This window comes from Cynoglossus semilaevis, chromosome 10 (assembly GCF_000523025.1).
Source record: "Cynoglossus semilaevis isolate Cse_v1.0 chromosome 10, Cse_v1.0, whole genome shotgun sequence".
Lineage (NCBI taxonomy): Eukaryota > Metazoa > Chordata > Actinopteri > Pleuronectiformes > Cynoglossidae > Cynoglossus > Cynoglossus semilaevis.
Window position 1 is genome coordinate 5,279,672 of NC_024316.1, and position 18,352 is coordinate 5,298,023.

Sequence of the window (18,352 nt, forward strand, 5' to 3'; positions counted from 1 at the left end):
GAAGAGAAGGCGACCAGGCAGACTAAAGATTGCTGAAGTGTGACACCAAGTAAAAAAAAAATCCTTCTCAGTTTATGACTTCTTTTTTTTTGCTTCGTCATACCTTTCTTCATCTCCTCATTTTACAGCTTTTGGCTGCTCCCCTTAGCATCGATAATCCCCGTACATAGCAATTGGCTGAGGTTTTTCAGCAGATGCACTTCCTGCCATTTACAGAAAAGGTCTAGAACTTGTCCCCCTGTGGTTGGATAAGGTAATTACCTTGTGTTACAGTTTGTGCTCACTTCTTTTTTATTTGCTCTTATATAAATACAATTTCCAGCATTTACAATTCATTTCTGGCTTAACAGAATTATACATCAGTGATGACTTGCACCAATGATGTATTTTTTTTTATAGTTTTAATGTGTATTGTATACATGTATTTAGGCTCCTCTGCTTATGTGGATTTGTTGGAATATATTTACATAGTTCCACTCCCTAGAATTTGTCAGCTGCACAATTTTTGGAATCTCTTCTCTACAGTGTCAGAGACCCACCTTTTCCGGAGGGTTCCACTGAGGGTTCGATGGTAATTAAGTGAACCTCACTGACAGGGAAGTCTGACCACAGAAGGAAAAAATACATTCTCTTGTAGTGTAGGATGATCATCTTGTAAATAAGTGAGACTGTGGGATCAAACCTCAGACATTTCCATTTCCTCACCCGAGCAGCCATCTCCTAAATTCACCCCCCTCCTGCTCTCCCCTATCCATGCCAGCCTCCTCCTCCTCCTCCTCCTCCAAGTTGCTCAACTTCTCTCAATACTCCTTCCCATCGAATGGTTAATTTATGGAGTCTGGCAGAACATGCACCCTCTCCATTATTAATATAACACCAGGGAGACAGAGGGAGGAGGAGAGAGGAGACAGGGGGAAGATGGGGGAGACACAGGGAAGCGAACAGAGGGTGAGGGAGAGGCAAGTGGAAAGAAGGATGAGGGATTAAACGGAGGTTGAGAAAGATGGAGAGACTAAGAGATTAAAGTAGACAGAAGGGGTGAAAAACAAGTGGAGGGAGGTGACAGGAACTGGACAAATACGGAGTGTGTGGTTGACGGACGACCAGGTTAGTGCCAAGAAGCTGCAGAAGGAAAAGGTGGCCAAGAGCAAAGGGTTGGGTTGGAGGTCGACAGATGATCCACAGTGGCGCCGGCTGGAGGAAGATGGAGAACAGTTCCACGTATATAAAACACTAACTCTAGGTGGCACCAACACCTTGAAGCTGAACTGTTAATAACCTGGAGCTCAGTCTCCAGAGAGTATTTTTTAAGGTTAGGTTCAAAACGTCACTTTTCCCATTCTGGGCTGTGATTGATCCCTATCACTGAGTAAAACTGTTAATGAGGACGTTAATATCAGCCAATCAAATAACAGCTTTAATTAACCGGCAGGTGCTAATGCAGAAAGAGAACAATAGGTGGTGCTGTATAATTAATCTAATACATACAGGAAATAAAAAAAGGTACATACTATGATAAGAAAAATAAATAAAATAAAATGTAATTTATTATAAAATTTCTAACTTACATTTGTCAGTGAAAAGTCAAGTATTTCTGAATAAAACAAAACAGCTCAGTTATCCTCAGACAGACTTAAATTTACATCATAACCACAGGAACGTAAAGCTTCGCGCTGTGAGCAGCTTTGATCTGTACAGTGAAGGAAACAAAAGCTGCCTTTGACATTCACAGCCCCTCAGCACAACAACGTGACTTCTTTTTTCCTCTACTGACAACAGCGAAGAGAAAATTTATAGAAGTGTCTTTTCTGACAGAAAGCTAGGGTTAGTTCTCAGCTAACTTCACGCTCTGTGCTGCCAAACTTTCCTCCACGATGCCTTGGTTTGAAGTGAATTCAAGGGATGAGAGACAAGCTCCAAAGGACACCGGTATTGGCTTTTAACGGCGTCCAGAGGGACACTGTTATGTGACTTACAGTTGCCACTGTAAGGGCAGAAACGCTTTAATACCCTGTCTGTCTGACAGCACATTATTTTCTCCTGCATATTTCTACATGACTTGGCACAACAGCGCTGAAGTTGTGTTGCGCTGCATTTTCTCTCTTGTCCCATTTCACGGAAAAACAATGCATAAATCATGGGCAGGTTCTCCCATATGGCCCATACTGAATATGCGCAATCATAAGCACATCATATAGACCACAAATAACAAACTCCACTATAAAAATATGAACGTGTCTTTGGAGTCCTTTATTTATTGTCACATAAACTGAGGCTACAGGCAGCACCGACCTCACCTGACCGTCTCCTTTCACCTGTCATTGTGTGTCAGCTGTGGGTGATTTATTCAGTCATTTTAAACCTCAGGATATAAATTCACCTAATTCTCATTAATGTCTTTATGGTCATGCCGCAAACTCATTCAATAATTAGAATTTCAATCTCAAAGACCACATGCTACTCACTAATAACATCTAACAGAAGCAGAAATCCAAAGGATTTCACTAAATAATTGGCAATAATTCAGACCATATTGTTACAAATACATTCCTCTAAAAAGGTAAATAATGAATCTACTGTGCCTTCAATTCCGGCATGTGCCTCATTTATTGATGCATTGTTGTCAGTACTTGGTCATAATGAAGCGATACGTCTTCAGTCAGATTTTCTCAGGTGAGGTGCCGAAGATTACACCAAAAAAAAGTAAAAACCTTAAAATTTATGACATGAATCCTTAACTTTTGTTTACTATCTTTTATTGATATCAAATGTGTAAAATATTTAGACCTCCTACTCTATTCATCCATACAGTGATATGTTTTAATTGATGGTTCTGAACAAGGATGCTCTTTTCTGCTAAGAATAAGATTCATGAGATTAGTCGACAGAGGAAAAATGTCTCCCTCATGTGGCATAAAAAACTACTGCACATGTTTTTTGTTATAGAATTGATTGACAAGAGCCATGTGGGTCTACTGCGCACATAATGATGTGTGCCAACAGAAACTACTAATTACATGCCGTGATTACACACACAAACACACGTGTGTCTGTATTGTTGTGATAACAATAGAACAGCATATTTCCTCATTATTACTTACATTACTACTTTTACAGGCAGTGGTGGATTTGTGGTTAAGGAAGCAGAGTTGGGTCCAGGTTTGAGTCCACCAGCTGCCAAGTTACCACTGAGGTGCTCTGAGCATGGCACCGTCCCCACACACTGCTCCCCGGGCGCTAAGTAAAAGGAGTTCACTTTTCTTTCCTTCCACCTTTCAGCAAGTTCACTGGTGGACCCCTGGGTCCCTGGTGCATATGTTGTTCATGTGTGTTGTTTTTTTCCAAGATATTTGGGTTTTCAAAAACATGCTGGGCACAGTCCTTTCATGTGTCTGTGATCTGAGCTTCAGGTTGTCCCGCATCCCAGAGAAGGATTGACCCGTGGAAGATGAATGAATGAAAATGAAGCTGTGGTCTGTTTAGGTTCTTCCTTTATATTCAGTCTACAGACTTCACCCTCAAAAAGTTCCCTTCCAAGTTCAGACGGGTTAAAACACCAAATCCTTCAGTGTCAGTTTTAATAGTGACACTGTAATGTGTCTCCAGAGTAACTCTCTAATCCTTCAGATACACTTAGCCTCCATGTCATACAGCTGAAGCAGCTCAGTGATCACTGCATCAATGTCCTCTTTGGTCACATCATCACACAGCACCTACGCACAAATACACACAAAGACAGACTATGGTTGCACCTGTGTCCACACAGAACATCACATCAAATGACCTTGGTTTTAATGCCCGGAATGTAGTAACGGTGGATTCACTGTGTGTCACTGTGGCACTTGACAGATTTAACAGTAGATTTGGAATGTCTGTGACAGTGTAAAGTCTACTGGGTCTCTGATAACAGCACAACTAACAACCGGCGAACAAGACAGACAGGAGACAGTGGTGATTCACGGTCAAATTGGAGCTGGACGGGCAGGTGGAGATGTCACATCATTTTAGGTGCACGTCTGTTCAAAACAGGTTCCCTGTTCACGTGGTGTCAAATACTTTCCAACTGTCACACAGTGAACATGACTTTAAGAGCTGATGTTAATCTCAGATGCACTTGTACTTTCACTGAATACAGGGTGGACAACAATGGCATTTAAGAGGGAATTTATAGAGACAGAAAAATATATTTTAAACCGGGTTGTAAAATGAAAGAAATAAATCAGACCTATTACCATTACACATATAAAAATTAAAAAATGTATAAAATCTGAAAATATTAAAAACGCAATATTTGCTTTAACTGTTTTTTTAAAAAATGGCATTTTTCATTTGCTATAAAAGAAATATAAATAAACAGTTTACTGTGTCCATCACTGGTAAATCTAAAGTTTTAATGAGTGTCTGAAGTCTTTATTTATTAGCTTTAGTGATTTTATATTAACCAATCTTGCCACAAGTGGACGAGCAGCTAACATGAGCTTTAGACAACAACAACCAACCTCTTCACTTTAGTTTACTGCAGTTTTAAACTATCAGTGGTTTAGTGCAGACTAAGGAATTACTGCAAGAACGACAAACCACACCAACCTGCCACCACGGTTTCTCCCCGACAGGAAGCTCCACTCCGTAGCTGTTTAAAGCCAGGTACAGCATTGCTATGGCGATGTGTTGTGCCGAGTGGCGGATGCACATGGATCCGTGGTAACAGTCTCTAAGCAAGGCCCAGGACGTCTCAGTGACAGGGGTTCGAGACCAGGCATGGCGGTTCACCAGTGACTTGGCAGACAACATGTAGTGCAGCAAATACTGAAGAGAAGAGGGAAACTTGATTTATACACAGTACACAAGCTAAACATCCCAGTGCTGTTTTTTTAAATATATATATTAGCAGCACAGTGACAGGAAGTAAACAAAAATGAGGAAGTCAAACTGTCTGCTGTAGAGTATAATTTTGCATTTGGGTAGCCACAGAATTTAAATTTTTCGTGTCATGTTCATGTTCAGGTGCTCAAAGATTTACCTTGTGAGGATGTTCGAAGGAGACTTGGAAGCTGAGCTGTCGTAGAATGAGAATCTCACACTGTACCACGCTGTCCCTCAAGTCCCAGAATTCCTTATCACATTCTAGAGGAGCACCGCCGCTGTTAAAGTACCTACAACGAAGAAAACGAAGGGAGCATGACAACAATACTAGCATAACTGTTGAACTGAGTGAACAATGTCTGCCTACTGTAACCAAACAGGTTTATGAGTAAAGGCTCATTCTTGAGGAGCCATAAAAGAACAGTCCAATCATTAGACTCTGCTCTACTTCTCAGATGGTGTGCTATTAACTAGACCAGGGGTGGACAAACCTTTGGCCCGGAGGCCAAAATAAGGTTCAAAATTTGATTGGTGGGCCAGTTCACTAAATAAACCTAAATTTTACATATAATTTGGCACATTTGATGTCTGTCGCCACAACATGAAGAGAAATTACAGTTAAATCACTGCAATGCATTTAACAAGCACTTACATCAGTCTATAGAGGTGTCAAACATAAGGCCCGGGGGCCAAATCTGCTTGATGAATTATAAAAGTAAATAATGCACAAACACAATGTGTTTTGTGAAATATTTTCTTCCCATGGAAACTAAGGGTAAAAAACATGGACTTATTGTTATTTATAGTGAATTATGTTATGATTGTACTGGTCCAGCCCACTTGATATCTAATTAGGCTGTATGTGGCCCCTGAACCAAAATGAGTTTGACAGCCCTGGGCTATACCATACCAGTGTTCAGTGGGCTGGATTAGAAAGCCCAGCAGGCCTCGTCTGGCCCACGGACCGTAGTTTGCCCAGATCTGCACTAGACCCTAGTGTACAGTATATCACTTAATCTCTTCCTCTCCTCTCCTGAATGTTTGGGACAAACACGGGGGACTGTCAGTGTCCCCTTACCTACGTGTATGTGACCAATAAAGTCCTTGTATCCTGAATATTACCTGTGGCTCACGTTGATGATGTCACGGGTCCTAATGTGCTGCTCCTCCACTTTGCCTGCTAGGTACACACAGCTCATGGCCACCAGGTACGGTTCGTACTCGGCCAAGTTGACTCGTTCGAAGAAACGATGATACAGAACACAGGCTGTGGCCACAGGCACTGAACGCATCCCCAGCTTCACACCTGGGTTGGAGAAAACAGAGTAGATTTCTTTGCATTGTTTTAGGAGGATTTAAGCCCAGTAATCGGTATCGAGATCAGTTTTGACTGCATAACATAGTCACTTTTATAAAAAACGTACAACCAGGCTTGCTTTGTCGTTTTAAATGTAAATAATTACAGGTAACATTATTTCATAAGAAACTAAAGAAATAAACTAAGAACCTACAGATTTGCACCCATTTACAGCAATATTCATTTATCGTGGTGTAGTATGTGTTACCTATCTCCATTATGAAGCGACAGACACGAAAATGGGTTTTCATGTCTCGCCCAGTGTCACATTCTGTCCCTGCGCTCGAGGAGCTTCTCCTGCCGGACAGCAGCCACCGCGGTGCACCCCGGGCGGAGAGGTGAGAGGACGGGGCCTCCATGGCTCCCGAGGCAGCTACACACGTAGCCCTGGTTCAAACACATATAATGTTGTAAAACTGCAATACAAAACTTTTTATCTACGCTCTAGAAATACGGAAAGGCGTGACAACTAGCACGCGTGGCTCATCCTGTCGTAAGCAGCAAATTACGAGTCGCTACCCGGAAGATAAATAGTTTCTTTTCCGGTCAATAACTCCAAAATAAAAGTCATCGCTCATAAACAAGACAAATAGTAATTCATCACTAATGTGACGTAATATTCTCTTTTTAAATGTGGTCTAGGACTTGAAAAGTAGTTAAGCATTTTTTACTTCTTACTCTGTAAGAAGTAAAAAATAACCACATCCGGAGAATCGTATTATTAAACACGTTTAACACAACGATTCATCTTTTTTAAACATAATTAAATGGTTGTTTTATTTTTCATACTTGTTAATGAACCTTATCGTCACGTTTGCGTAGTCCTTTGGCGTTGCCAGGCAACGAGTAAACAGTAACAGCAACGTAGCTGCGGTCACACATTCGACAATGTCGTCGAGCTACTCAGCCAATCAGGTAAAAAAAAAAAATTCTTAATCGATCTTTAAAATTATAGAGGTGGGGGGAACTTTGGGATTTATATTGTATACATAACGTGACGTCACTGTCTTTCCTCAGTATGAGAGCGCCTTCAGGTCACAGAGGCTCCAGAACTGGGGTGACACCAAGAGCTTTAAAAAGGTACGATAATAATAATAATGACAATGATAATAATAATAATAATTGAAATAACAACAACAACTTTACTTTGTGCATGTAGAAAACCACTTTAACAGATGGTAACAGCACTTTTATTGCCAATGACAGAGGACATCTGCTCCCAGGTCTGGTCAAGGTGAGGAAATTACCTGATAATGTTTTCTTTTATTTGTTTAGAGTTTCTGAATAACACATTATCTCACAAATCAGGGGACGAAGTTGTGGGCCAAACTTAATATTTATTAAAAAAAATGACAACAAGTGTGCACTTTTTCCCTTCTCTCCAGAAATTTTTCAGGTGGAAACAAACTTAAGTTCTGCGTAAACATTGAATCTGGAACAACCAAAGATTAATAATATAAACACATGAGAAACTAAAATTGAAATAACACACACATCAGTGGTATTTGTTTCTTATCATGTCTCTTTATCTGCAGCCTTTCGAGTTCTTTTTAAATGGAAATCTTTTTTTCACAGGCCAACAAAAAAAAAAAAAAAAAGAACAAAATGTATGTGCTATAACATAGCGCATACACCGTTAAAACTACAAATTCTGACGGTACACAGGGGCTATAAACTGGCGGCCCAACTCAAGTACACATTTGACATGATCTCACGGGCCTAATATAATTACACCATGGGAAAGATTTGGCCCCCGGTTCTGAGTTTGACACGTGGGTCATAAAACATGACTGGAACACCACCAAAATACCATGATCTAAGAACGATTTTAGGTGTGCGTAAACAATTTATTCCAGAGGACATTTGAACAGTAAAGAAATTTGAACAGAAGTAAAGTTACCCCTGAAATAAGTTGAAAAGCCATAATACAAGAAATAAATGAACAGATCAAGCAACAAATTAGTTAAAAATTTGGATTTTGGGGCTTATAAGCTTTTAATAAAGCCAAAGAAAATCATTAGCAAAAACATTTAGAATTTAAAATTCTAAAACTGAGCCACTATTAAAAAGGTTGTTTTCTTTGACCTTTTTTGTGTTTGTGTGGGTTTTTCTCAGCGTGGCAGTGCATGGCCAGACTTAATGTATGTATGGGACCTTCCTGCTCGTATTCCTGCTCGGCACATCAACCCTACGGCCCGCTCTGCAGAGGGTCTTCACCGGCTCAGGTCCTGGGGCTTTGACCCTCAGCAACCTGAAGGGCGTCAACCACTCGGCATCAGCAGAAACTCACAAAGGCTGAAAGATGACGAGCATGTCTGTGTTTCACTGAAGCTTCACTATAATCTCCAGCTATACTTTACTCTTTCCTCATAATTTCACAAGGTGTATTTTTTACAGCTCAGGTACACTATTTGTACACAGCAGGACTCTGAAAAGTCCAACTGATCATCATGGTGGAATTAAAGTTTAATCATAAGTAAAGTTAGGCAGATTTCACCTAAAACAGTGATTCTTTACTTTAAGAAAAACACCAATACAACATACAACCAATGTGACATACAAAAATGTATGTGCACATTCTCCATATACCTTTATTTAAATAAGAAATAAATATATTAAAAACTTGACACAGTGTTATTAGAAACTGCAAAGCTCCTTTTTACTTATTGCAACTTGTTAAAGTTGACCATCATATCTGCTCCTTCTCCTTTCAGATCACTGCGGAAGTACAGGACTCTAATGTTCCATCCACCTCTACTGGAGCTCATCTCATATCTCAGAACCACCCCGTCAGCGGAGGTGACCACAATCAGGAAGATACCGTAGTCGGGGCTGTTACTTCATCCACCGAAGAAAAACAAAAAAGAGGCCCACAGGTCAGCATTCATTAGCTGAAGAGAAGCAAGCAGCTGGAGACAGGACTGATAGAGGCCCCAGAACTGTTACAGGAAGAGCAGGGAGTAAAATGTCAGAGAGAGCCCGCTGTGAAGCAGAATCATCCTCAAAGTAAAGAGCTGAGACACAGTGGAATTAAAACAATAACTGAGAAATCAATCTCATTTGTCAGTATATTTGTCAGTAGCTTCTTCTATAATCCGTTTTCGTTTTGCACATACATCAAACTCTCAAAATATTCTCAAATACATCTAACATATACTCCCTCCTCTTCCTGTAGTGCAGTGGTTCTTAAACTGTGGTACGCATACCACCAGTGGTACGTGAGTGCTCTCTAGTGGTACGTGGGAAAAAAATCACATTTTCACATTTACATATTCAGTTGAATAAATCTGAAACATACCATGTACAATTAATACAACATTTGAACATAAACATCTTTCTAAACATTTCTAAACATCTCTCCTGTGGTGGAAGCTAACAGTGAAGGCCTATGCTGCTGTATTCTAATGTTGGTCATCATGGTGGTACTCAGAGAGATCAGTGTTTTTGTGTATGAATAAGGGCAAGCTCATTCTAGTTTTATTAATAAAAATATATAACTTTAATAGCAACTGCAAACAATGAATAGCAATTTAAGAGGCACTGTGGAAACCTGTCAAATGTGCGTCGTCAATAGGTTTGTAGTTAGTGATATTCTGAGCTGAAGAAAATGTATTTGTTTCCTTGACTGTAACACAAACCAGTTCAGGTCTTTTACTGGTCCGGCCACATTGTTACTGCTAAGCACCTTGTTGAATGAGCTGGCAGACTTTATAAGTCATTAGAAAAGGCAAAAGCAGAAATATGTGAGATATTTCTGCTTTTTCTGACTGACCGCATTGTCTGACATTCCTAGCTGCCATCGATGTATTCAACACAGATTGTCCCTGTCATGACTGACATCCTCTGTGCATGACAGTTCACAACACAACCAGGGCTTATCGGTTTTGCAAAGACATTAAAATCTGTTAAACATTTCCTCAATAAGACCGGACGCTTTACAGCTTTGGGATTTAGCAACAACTTCCTGTTTTGTCAGTTTAACTGTTCAAAAGGCACCAACGTCACACATTCAGAAAAACTACTGCATGTTGAAAGAATCATCACATACTGATAGTATTGATGACTCATTGTGTCGATCTTTCATTATTTGGTTTGAGTGGTGATTTATGTTCCACAAATCAATCAAACTAACAAACGAAGTGAAACTAATTTCCAGCTTTAACTAATGAACGTCTGCTGGTTGTTCTGCTCCTTCATGACTGTTAACAATAAAGAATTAAAAAAACACATCTTTGGTTTGTACTCAGACAAAGAATGTCTGGTTTCACCTCCATTGATTAAAAAAACAAACAAAATAAAACACATGAATAAAAAGAAAAACAATTTGTCTGGGCCTAAGCTGCTAAGGAACACAATGTCACTCCTTTATTCCTGCCGGAGTCGCACTCGGCTCTGTTGTAATCCGGATTTTCCGAATGACTACCCAATTGCTCTGTTTGGCTGTGACCAGTATCCTCAGACAGGAGGAGGCAGAGCTATAGTTTTTATCTAACTCAGTTATCGCAAACCTCCCCTTGGTAAAAGTTCCCACTGACTGGAACTCTTGACAACTCTTCTCATCTTTCCCAGTGTCAGCTACACTGTGGCCTAGCTGCACCTCACCTGACTCCAGGAGGTCTTTTCCATCCGACCCCGTTTCTACTAATATTCCTGAGATCACAGTTGGCTCAGTGAAAACCACTGTGAGGTAATTTCCTTCTTCAGGGGCGCGCCCCCAGAAAAAATCCTCCCCTGGATCCCATGCATTTTGGGGTAGGTATTTTTGGTAGATGGACATGTCTGAGAAAACCTCTGCTTCAGGGTTGGTGTACAAATACTCGTCAAAGTACTTGTCCTTAAGCTTGTTGTAAAGCCCTCTGAATGAGGAAAATGTGCCCATGTGTTGAAACAGCGAAGGTTTGAAGACGATGGGCTGTTTTTGCGTGAGCAGCTCTCTAAAGTGAGACATCAACCAGTCGCAGGGCATTTCTTGGTAGAAGAGGAAAAGGAAGCGGGCCAGAAGAGGAAGGTGCTCTGATTTGTAGAGCTTCCCAATGTAGCCCAAGACTGAGAACTCCAGCATTGCCCACGTCTCCTTCTTTGCATCCTGTTCTACAATATGCTTCTTAATGGCAGTAAGAAAGTTTTTGGACGCCAACACGTCGTCCTCCAGCTGGAGGTAGTACTGTCCTAGACTGGTGCTGTAGTGGATGAGGAAAGAATAATCAACATTCTGCTTAGATCGAAATGTCACCCTGTCTGGTTCGTCGTTGTAGTTCCTCTTCAAATCTGTGACACAACAACAGACACTTTGTCAGCACCAACAGTTACATAATGTATCGTTCCTGATGTTAAAAGAGTCACAGTGGCAAGAAAGGAAAGGGAGCACAACTGAGTACCTGTAGTGTTTGGATACCACTCCTTAGTTACATGGAGCACCAGGAGCTGACCTTGCTCCAACTCTGAAGGAAATGTAGTTTGGATTTCCTTCACTGTGGCGACTCTCCAGTCAACGTCGAAATCTGCCAGCAGCACCACCACCACCATGGACGAGCGCTCGGCAGGAGACGACTGGGAGAAGAGAGACTGCAGGGTGGTAACTAAATAGCTGCCCCGTTGCCTTTTTACTGACGACAATCCAATGCACAAAAACCCTGGAACAGAATTGTATATGTACAAAGAAATTGGTGTTAAAATTACTTTCGAAGGCAAAGCAGTGATCTTCATTAGTAGCATTAGTAGGTTTGTGCTTAGTACATGAGTTTCTGGTGCTATTTGTTGAATATTTTCTTTATCTCAAGTCATTTTGTTCATTAAATACGTTATAAATATAAATTAATTGAACCCTGTAGAAAAGTAGGATCAAATCTCATTCTTACACCTACCTGTGTTCTACTGCATTCTTTATTTACTCACTATTTACTGTAACAGCTAATGAAACAAAGTAATTATTTCCTACTACCTGTCAGTTTCTGAGCCGGGTTTCTGGGCAGGACGGTTGAAATACTGCCACAAAAAGGGCGCAGTACATGAGAAAACCTTGAGTGGTGCTAAATCCTAGATGTTTTTCTCTGAGGTCCCACTAGATCTGTTAATTACTTGTTTGATAATGATCAATGGCTTATGATTAATACCAGAAATAGTGAATACAAAAGAAACTAGCTCTGACCAATCGATGCAGCGTCTTATTCATTATTTGATGGGTTTTTTTTTAACCAGACCTTCATCTATGATTGTCCAGGTTGAATATGAACATCATCATGTGAATATGTGTGTAAAATGTGTCACTAAAGGAGTGCTACGTGTGCTGGAGTCACTCCACTGGTTCCACAGTATGGCCTTGTTTTCTCTGAATGAGGGATTATAGAGGTGCAGGTTGTTACAGTATAATCTTAAACGTATGAAAACATCAGTGATAGTGTCAATGACTGGGTTAAACCTAAACAGAAAAACAGGATGAAGGACATAAGCTTCTGGGTGTATGCGCAGCTGTAATGTAATGTGGGTATTGGAGATTGTTGCACACAACACTGCGTGTACGATACAACGAGAAAAAAAAATATATATCACTCACTCTGTTGTGGAGACGGTGCTCCGGCCAACAGCCTATATGAGACATTGAGAGGCAGGTAACCTCCCTGTTCCACCCAGGAATCCTTTTTAACCAGTCTGTCTGTTTCCCAGGACAAGTCATTTGTAATGACTTCATCAGAGTTTGGCACGTCCTATAAACATAACAATACACACTGAGGTATCACTAACCTTAATATCAGTTCTTCAGTAACATGGACAATAAATCTCCCCCCCGCCTGCATAAAAGCAGTGTTGGAACACACTGTGGTACCAGACCCTCATGAGCATCAGGTGAACAGTATTGTACTGCAGAAAGTAGTGTGTTGCTACAAAAATGACAACAAAAAGGCAATTAACAATGGTAGAGAGACAGACCCTCATAACACTTAAAAATGTAGCTCTTTCCTACAGGGACATTGCAAAGAAAGTCAAGGTGTCAGTGAGTACACTTCTTCACCATCAAAAGGCACTCAGAAACTGGAGGAAACTCTGACAGGAAGCAGTCTACAAGACCCAAAGCCACAACTGAATCAGAGGACAAGTTTCTGGGAGTTAACAGCTTGCTCACAGGACAACAGCTTCAAGAACAGCTTAATAGTGGTCGTAATAAGCAAGTCTCAGTTTCAACTGTGAAGAGAAGACTTGGAGTTGCAGGTTTGACAGGACCAGTTGCAGCAACAAAGCCATTGCTAAGTAATACTTGCTAAGTAGAATAAGACAAAGAGGCTCTCCTGGGCCACCAAACAAAATGGTAAGCTTGAAAACATGGAGTGGCCAGCACAGTCTCCAGAGTTAAACCCCATGGAGCTGGTTTGGGATGAACTGGACAGAAGAGTAAAAGCCAAGCAACCTACAAGGGCCACACATTTATGGGAACTTCTGCGACAGACTTGGGAAGAACTTTCTGAAGAATATTTGATTTCTATTCTATAGAAAGAATGGCACGGGTGTGTTCAGCTGTTATATCTGCCAAAGGTGGCTATTCTAAAGGTTAAAATACATTTTGGTCAATGACACAATAAACTGAATTATTTTCAGTAAAAAACTGGAAATAGTGTGGTGTTCTAAAACGTTTGACTGGTAGTGTGTTTGTGAACTGAATTGTTTATATATGTATAAAAAATGAGGAAACATATACTAATGCTAAGCAACATCAGCTGTAAACACATGTATTTCCATGAATAGAATCTTTAATATTGTGTACCGTACTTACATGTGGGAAGAAGTTAGACTGTCGAATGACAAGCAGTCCACTGGCAAGAAGGATCGCAGCCAGGACAGCATTCTTCTTCTTCCTTAGACAAAGGCGCATTTCCTTCTACATGTCCATTTACACACACACACACACACCCATAAACACACACAAAAGACACAGAGACGCAGAGATACTGTTCTTTACACAGGTGTGCAGCTTGGTCCACTGAAGAGTAAATAATTCAGTAAATGGTTAATGAATGTTTCAACGGCCAGGTAACAGGGTTGACAGACTGTGTTCACTGACTTGCTTTGCACTATCCCCCACTGTAGTGTCCCACACAGTTGTAGATAAATTTAGATGAACAAGTTCCTTTTTTAAACTGTTCTATTCTTGTCCTATCAAGTGTCAACAATTCTTGCCTAGTCAAAAAACTGGGAGTAACTAACAAATAGATGCTGGCAAAAAAATAGTTTTCCTACTAAAAATATCCATTTTAATTTGTTAAATTATTCCTGAACAAATGTATCCGGTTACTTTAATGATGAATTATTTTCTGAAGTAATACGTTACTTTACTAATAATTACTTACTACTTAGTTACATTTCAGAAATATGATGCACAACTTTCATTTCTGGGCCATGCTTGGACGGAGGCGGGATAAGAACAGTCATCTTTTAGAGTGTCCTGTTTGGGTCTGGTTTGTCCCGTTACAGTATCTGGCATCAACGGCAGAACGGCTAAAGCCTGACTTGTCACATATTGTTTCTGGCTGGTTAGTACTATTTACTTTCACAGTTAATCTTTTTAGTCCTTAGGTGTGTTTAGGCAAACACACCTAATACAGAGAACAGTGGATTTGGTGACAAGGCCAGGAAACTTATTCCAAACTTATTCCAAAATCCTTTTACAGATATTATGATTGTGAAATATGCAGACATAATTCAGATCTTATAAGTGATTCTGAATAATAGTGTCCTCTAAATGGAAGTTGGAAAAAAATAAAAATAAAAGCAAAAGTTGAAATGAATTGAAATTGTGAGACAGCCGTAGTGGTGTGAGAGTTGCTTCTCGTTGCCTTTTTGGAGACCAGAACTGAAAATAAAAACGCTTACACTGTAATCAAACCTGCCAAACACACAAGCTTTCTCTTTATAGTGGGCATCTGTTCAAAGTTACCTACAATGTATGTTGACCTCCTCAGGAAGTATCGTTGGACTATTATGTAGAAGTTGAAGAAACAAAGAATTATTCTCAGTAAAAGCTGGCCATCACTGGGCTAAAAAAAACAAAACAAAAAAACAACTTTTTATTATAGAAATAATAACATCTTTAACTTTACAAAAACATGTTCTTTTTAGAAAATAAATATTGTGGTGTTAAACAACTTCAGTTTACTTAAGACGAGGGGAAAAAAACTGAACAGAACCTAGATGTAAATACACACTGTTAGAAAACTGTAAAATGATAGTGGTGGTGCTGGAGCCCTTGGTGGTAACGTCCTAATCTGACTGGAGCCAGGTTATAAACAACTAAGCACCATCACTGTTGTCTGACACACAGTTAGGATCTTCGGCTGAAAGGTTAGACTAATTGCAGGCTGAGCCGCAAAACAATACTTGTCAAGATTCTCAATCAGGAAAATAAACCATGTGTGGAGAGCAGTGAATTATTTAATATAGCCAGTCACACATGTGGTTTCTTCACAAGAGGATGTGAAAATGATCTATTTTATATTGAACTACTTTTACTAACATCACAAAAAAGGGGGGTTTCCCTAAGAAAAGTTCTATTAAAATGATTTATCGCTTTGTTACTGGGTATTAAAATCTACAACACACTTTCTCTAACAACAACAGCAACAATAATAATAATAACAATATTGTATAAAGATATTGTATCATGTGGCGACAGAGCTAGAAGACATAGTTATTGATAACAGACCACTGAGTCGGTCACACAACCTTTAATTGGGAGGAAAGCGATAATATTACTAAGGCTTAACTTTCAACCTGGATTTAAACACAGACTTCATAGAAACATCTAGAAAAGTGAGTAACTGTTAAACCGTCCGCTCACTCACCTCCTACTGCCTTCATAGAAGGAGCGACAGCTGACAGTTCGTCACTCGCCGGCTCGCGTGGAGTTCACTCCTCTGCTTTCAAGGCAGGGGAAAAAGTATTCGGGGTAAAAGCAAAAGGCGAGGAAGACGATAGGAAAAATGGCCCCACGAACGCTCGGTGTCCCGTGGCTTGAACGCCTCCTGTCCCCTATTTCTGTCTCTGAAATTGAACACACTCTGTAAACACCCGGGCGGATGGAGCGGAGCTTTATACGTAAAGCAGGTGTGACCTCACTACCGTCGCAGTCGGACGGACGAAGGGCGCATATACTACTATGAAGTACTCTCCAGCTTGTTGGATTTTCTCAAAATACATAAATAAAGTCTACTCTGACATCAAGAAGTTAGAAACACGGAAGACAATTTATATTACTTTTTTGTTTGTTTGTGCGCTGGTTTGTTGAACAAGAACTATATTTAGTTTTCATATGATTCACAGTTAACTCGAATCAATGTTTCATTGTTGGGGATTTTAATACTTTAATACTGTGAACATTAACCTCTGGCTAAATACTTTCTGAAACGTAATAACTCTTCTTGCCTTGCCAGTCTTCGACCGAACCGGTACATGACAAAAGACATGTCCTGGACATGATACTGTCCAGGACCTGTCTTTTGTCCATCTGTCCTTTTACGTCTTGAACGTAAATGTCAATAATGTTTGTGATTCATCTCTTGATCTTTTTTTAAATTTAATATTAATCTATCAAACTCCAATAAAAAATAAACTATGGGTTTCTGCCCGTCTTATGCGCACAGTTAACCCTTTAACTACATTTCCTTTATGTGAATCATAATAATCCCAGAATTATTACTTTAGTTTTCATCCTGATAGTTTGACAGACATCTTTAATGCCACTTGGATCAAAATACTACATTCGATGGCCGTTTTAAAAAGCAAACTCTCGAAGAGTTGGCAGAATGGCAGCACTCGCACTTTAAGACGCAGTTGTAGAGGCGCTGTGGGGAAAGGGGGGGCTTCAAGTATCTGTAGCACTTTGAAAGACTTTGAAAGTTTATTTGATTCGCAGCTGTAAATGGGACAACCACCAGATTTGAGCAAATCTAATGTGATAACAACACACCTTAGTCTTGTTTTATTGTTGTGAACTCGCATAAATCACGTGACCACTGTGGTATTTGTCCTTGAGAAAAAGGTGTGGGCAGTTTTGTTGATAAAACATTTTCCTGCCCACTGGATCCTGATCCTTGTCTCTCTACAGTCTGGAGTTTCAGAACCAACTCAGAGCATTCTTTTCTTTCAAGTCCTCGGTGAAGCTGTGAGCCTAGATTATTGTAAATAACCCAGCAGATTTTCACTTATAAACATAAACAGCTCCTTTTAAAAGGTTTCACTTATTTACAACTGTTAATTCTGGAAAGCACAACCTCTCCTTTTACTGTTTTGCATATGATATGAAAATGTACCTGGGCCCTCAAAACCAACAGTTCTGCATCACTTCAGGTACTGTCGGACTGCCTCAGATGACTTTAATGAAATAAAACATTGACCACTGACAGTACTTTCTGTACACTTTACTTGGAAATACTAATTCAGGTCTTAATTGCTAATTCCTAACGTTTTATTGCTAACAAGGCACATTTTTGTCATATTTCTAATTTTGTATCAACATCTTGTTTTTTATATATTTCCTTAATTTATATATTTAAAGTTATTATAATTTTAAATGGACTTCACCTGTTTCACCTTATTATGAGCTTGATTTAATGGTGAACCAGCTGGAGTATAAAGAAATAAGGGATAACAAAGGCCTCGTCCATCACACTTTTCCTTTTTTTTGTTTGACCCGTGCAAACTCTGCAGTTGTATAACGAACACACCCATATTATATGTGCACGCAACATGACGTGTGTTTGTAGATACAGTCTTTTCTTCCAGTCCCGAGCATCAATCATTACTCTGTTTTGATCTTACACCGGCATGTGTTCTTATCCCTTGTTCTTTGTTTAGTAATATTTTCTTTACTGTCCCTAAGGGTCTGCAAAGGTTGAATTGATGAATAATGAATCAGCTTCCTACATCTAAGTCTGACTTGACCCTATGAAAACCTGCCTGTAACTACAGCAGATGACCTGTTGACCTGGAATATTGAACTAGTTGAGGTCCATGTTTAAGTACATGATATATACATATATATGTGTGAGTGTGTATGTATGCATGTATGTATGTATGTATATATATATATATATACATACATACATACACACACACACACATATATATATATATACATACATACAT

The 18,352-nt window shown here is 39.7% G+C and overlaps 4 protein-coding genes across 8 annotated transcripts in view; 1 reads left to right on the top strand and 3 right to left on the bottom strand.

Moving 5' to 3' along the window:
• Positions 1-18,352, bottom strand: part of snphb (syntaphilin b) — a 1,167,912-nt gene that overhangs the window by 350,934 nt on the left and 798,626 nt on the right. The gene's annotated exons all lie outside the window — the stretch shown is intronic.
• On the bottom strand, positions 2,740-6,755 carry ccnq (cyclin Q). Its single transcript, XM_008318344.3, has 5 exons — positions 6,429-6,755; positions 5,986-6,169; positions 5,021-5,153; positions 4,588-4,806; positions 2,740-3,713 (listed from the first exon to the last, which is right to left on the bottom strand). The coding sequence occupies exons 1-5, from the start codon at positions 6,577-6,579 to the stop codon at positions 3,624-3,626; spliced, it is 777 nt and encodes a 258-aa protein (XP_008316566.1). The 5' UTR covers positions 6,580-6,755; the 3' UTR covers positions 2,740-3,623.
• On the top strand, positions 7,034-9,244 carry cfap126 (cilia and flagella associated protein 126). Its single transcript, XM_008318343.3, has 5 exons — positions 7,034-7,135; positions 7,238-7,300; positions 7,380-7,454; positions 8,336-8,533; positions 8,935-9,244. The coding sequence occupies exons 1-5, from the start codon at positions 7,109-7,111 to the stop codon at positions 9,109-9,111; spliced, it is 540 nt and encodes a 179-aa protein (XP_008316565.1). The 5' UTR covers positions 7,034-7,108; the 3' UTR covers positions 9,112-9,244.
• LOC103384716 (alpha-1,3-mannosyl-glycoprotein 4-beta-N-acetylglucosaminyltransferase C-like) lies at positions 9,696-18,307 on the bottom strand. Of its 4 annotated transcripts, XM_025059389.1 has the most exons (7): positions 16,051-18,307; positions 15,151-15,246; positions 14,560-15,062; positions 13,986-14,090; positions 12,774-12,924; positions 11,599-11,853; positions 9,696-11,488 (listed from the first exon to the last, which is right to left on the bottom strand). In XM_025059389.1, exons 4-7 carry the CDS (start codon positions 14,082-14,084, stop codon positions 10,578-10,580), a joined length of 1,416 nt encoding a protein of 471 aa, XP_024915157.1. In that variant the 5' UTR covers positions 14,085-14,090; positions 14,560-15,062; positions 15,151-15,246; positions 16,051-18,307; the 3' UTR covers positions 9,696-10,577. The 4 variants fall into 4 exon arrangements, with proteins under 4 accessions (XP_024915157.1, XP_008316562.1, XP_024915156.1 ...); XM_008318340.3 differs by lacking the exon at positions 14,560-15,062; XM_025059388.1 differs by having other exon boundaries at positions 13,986-15,062.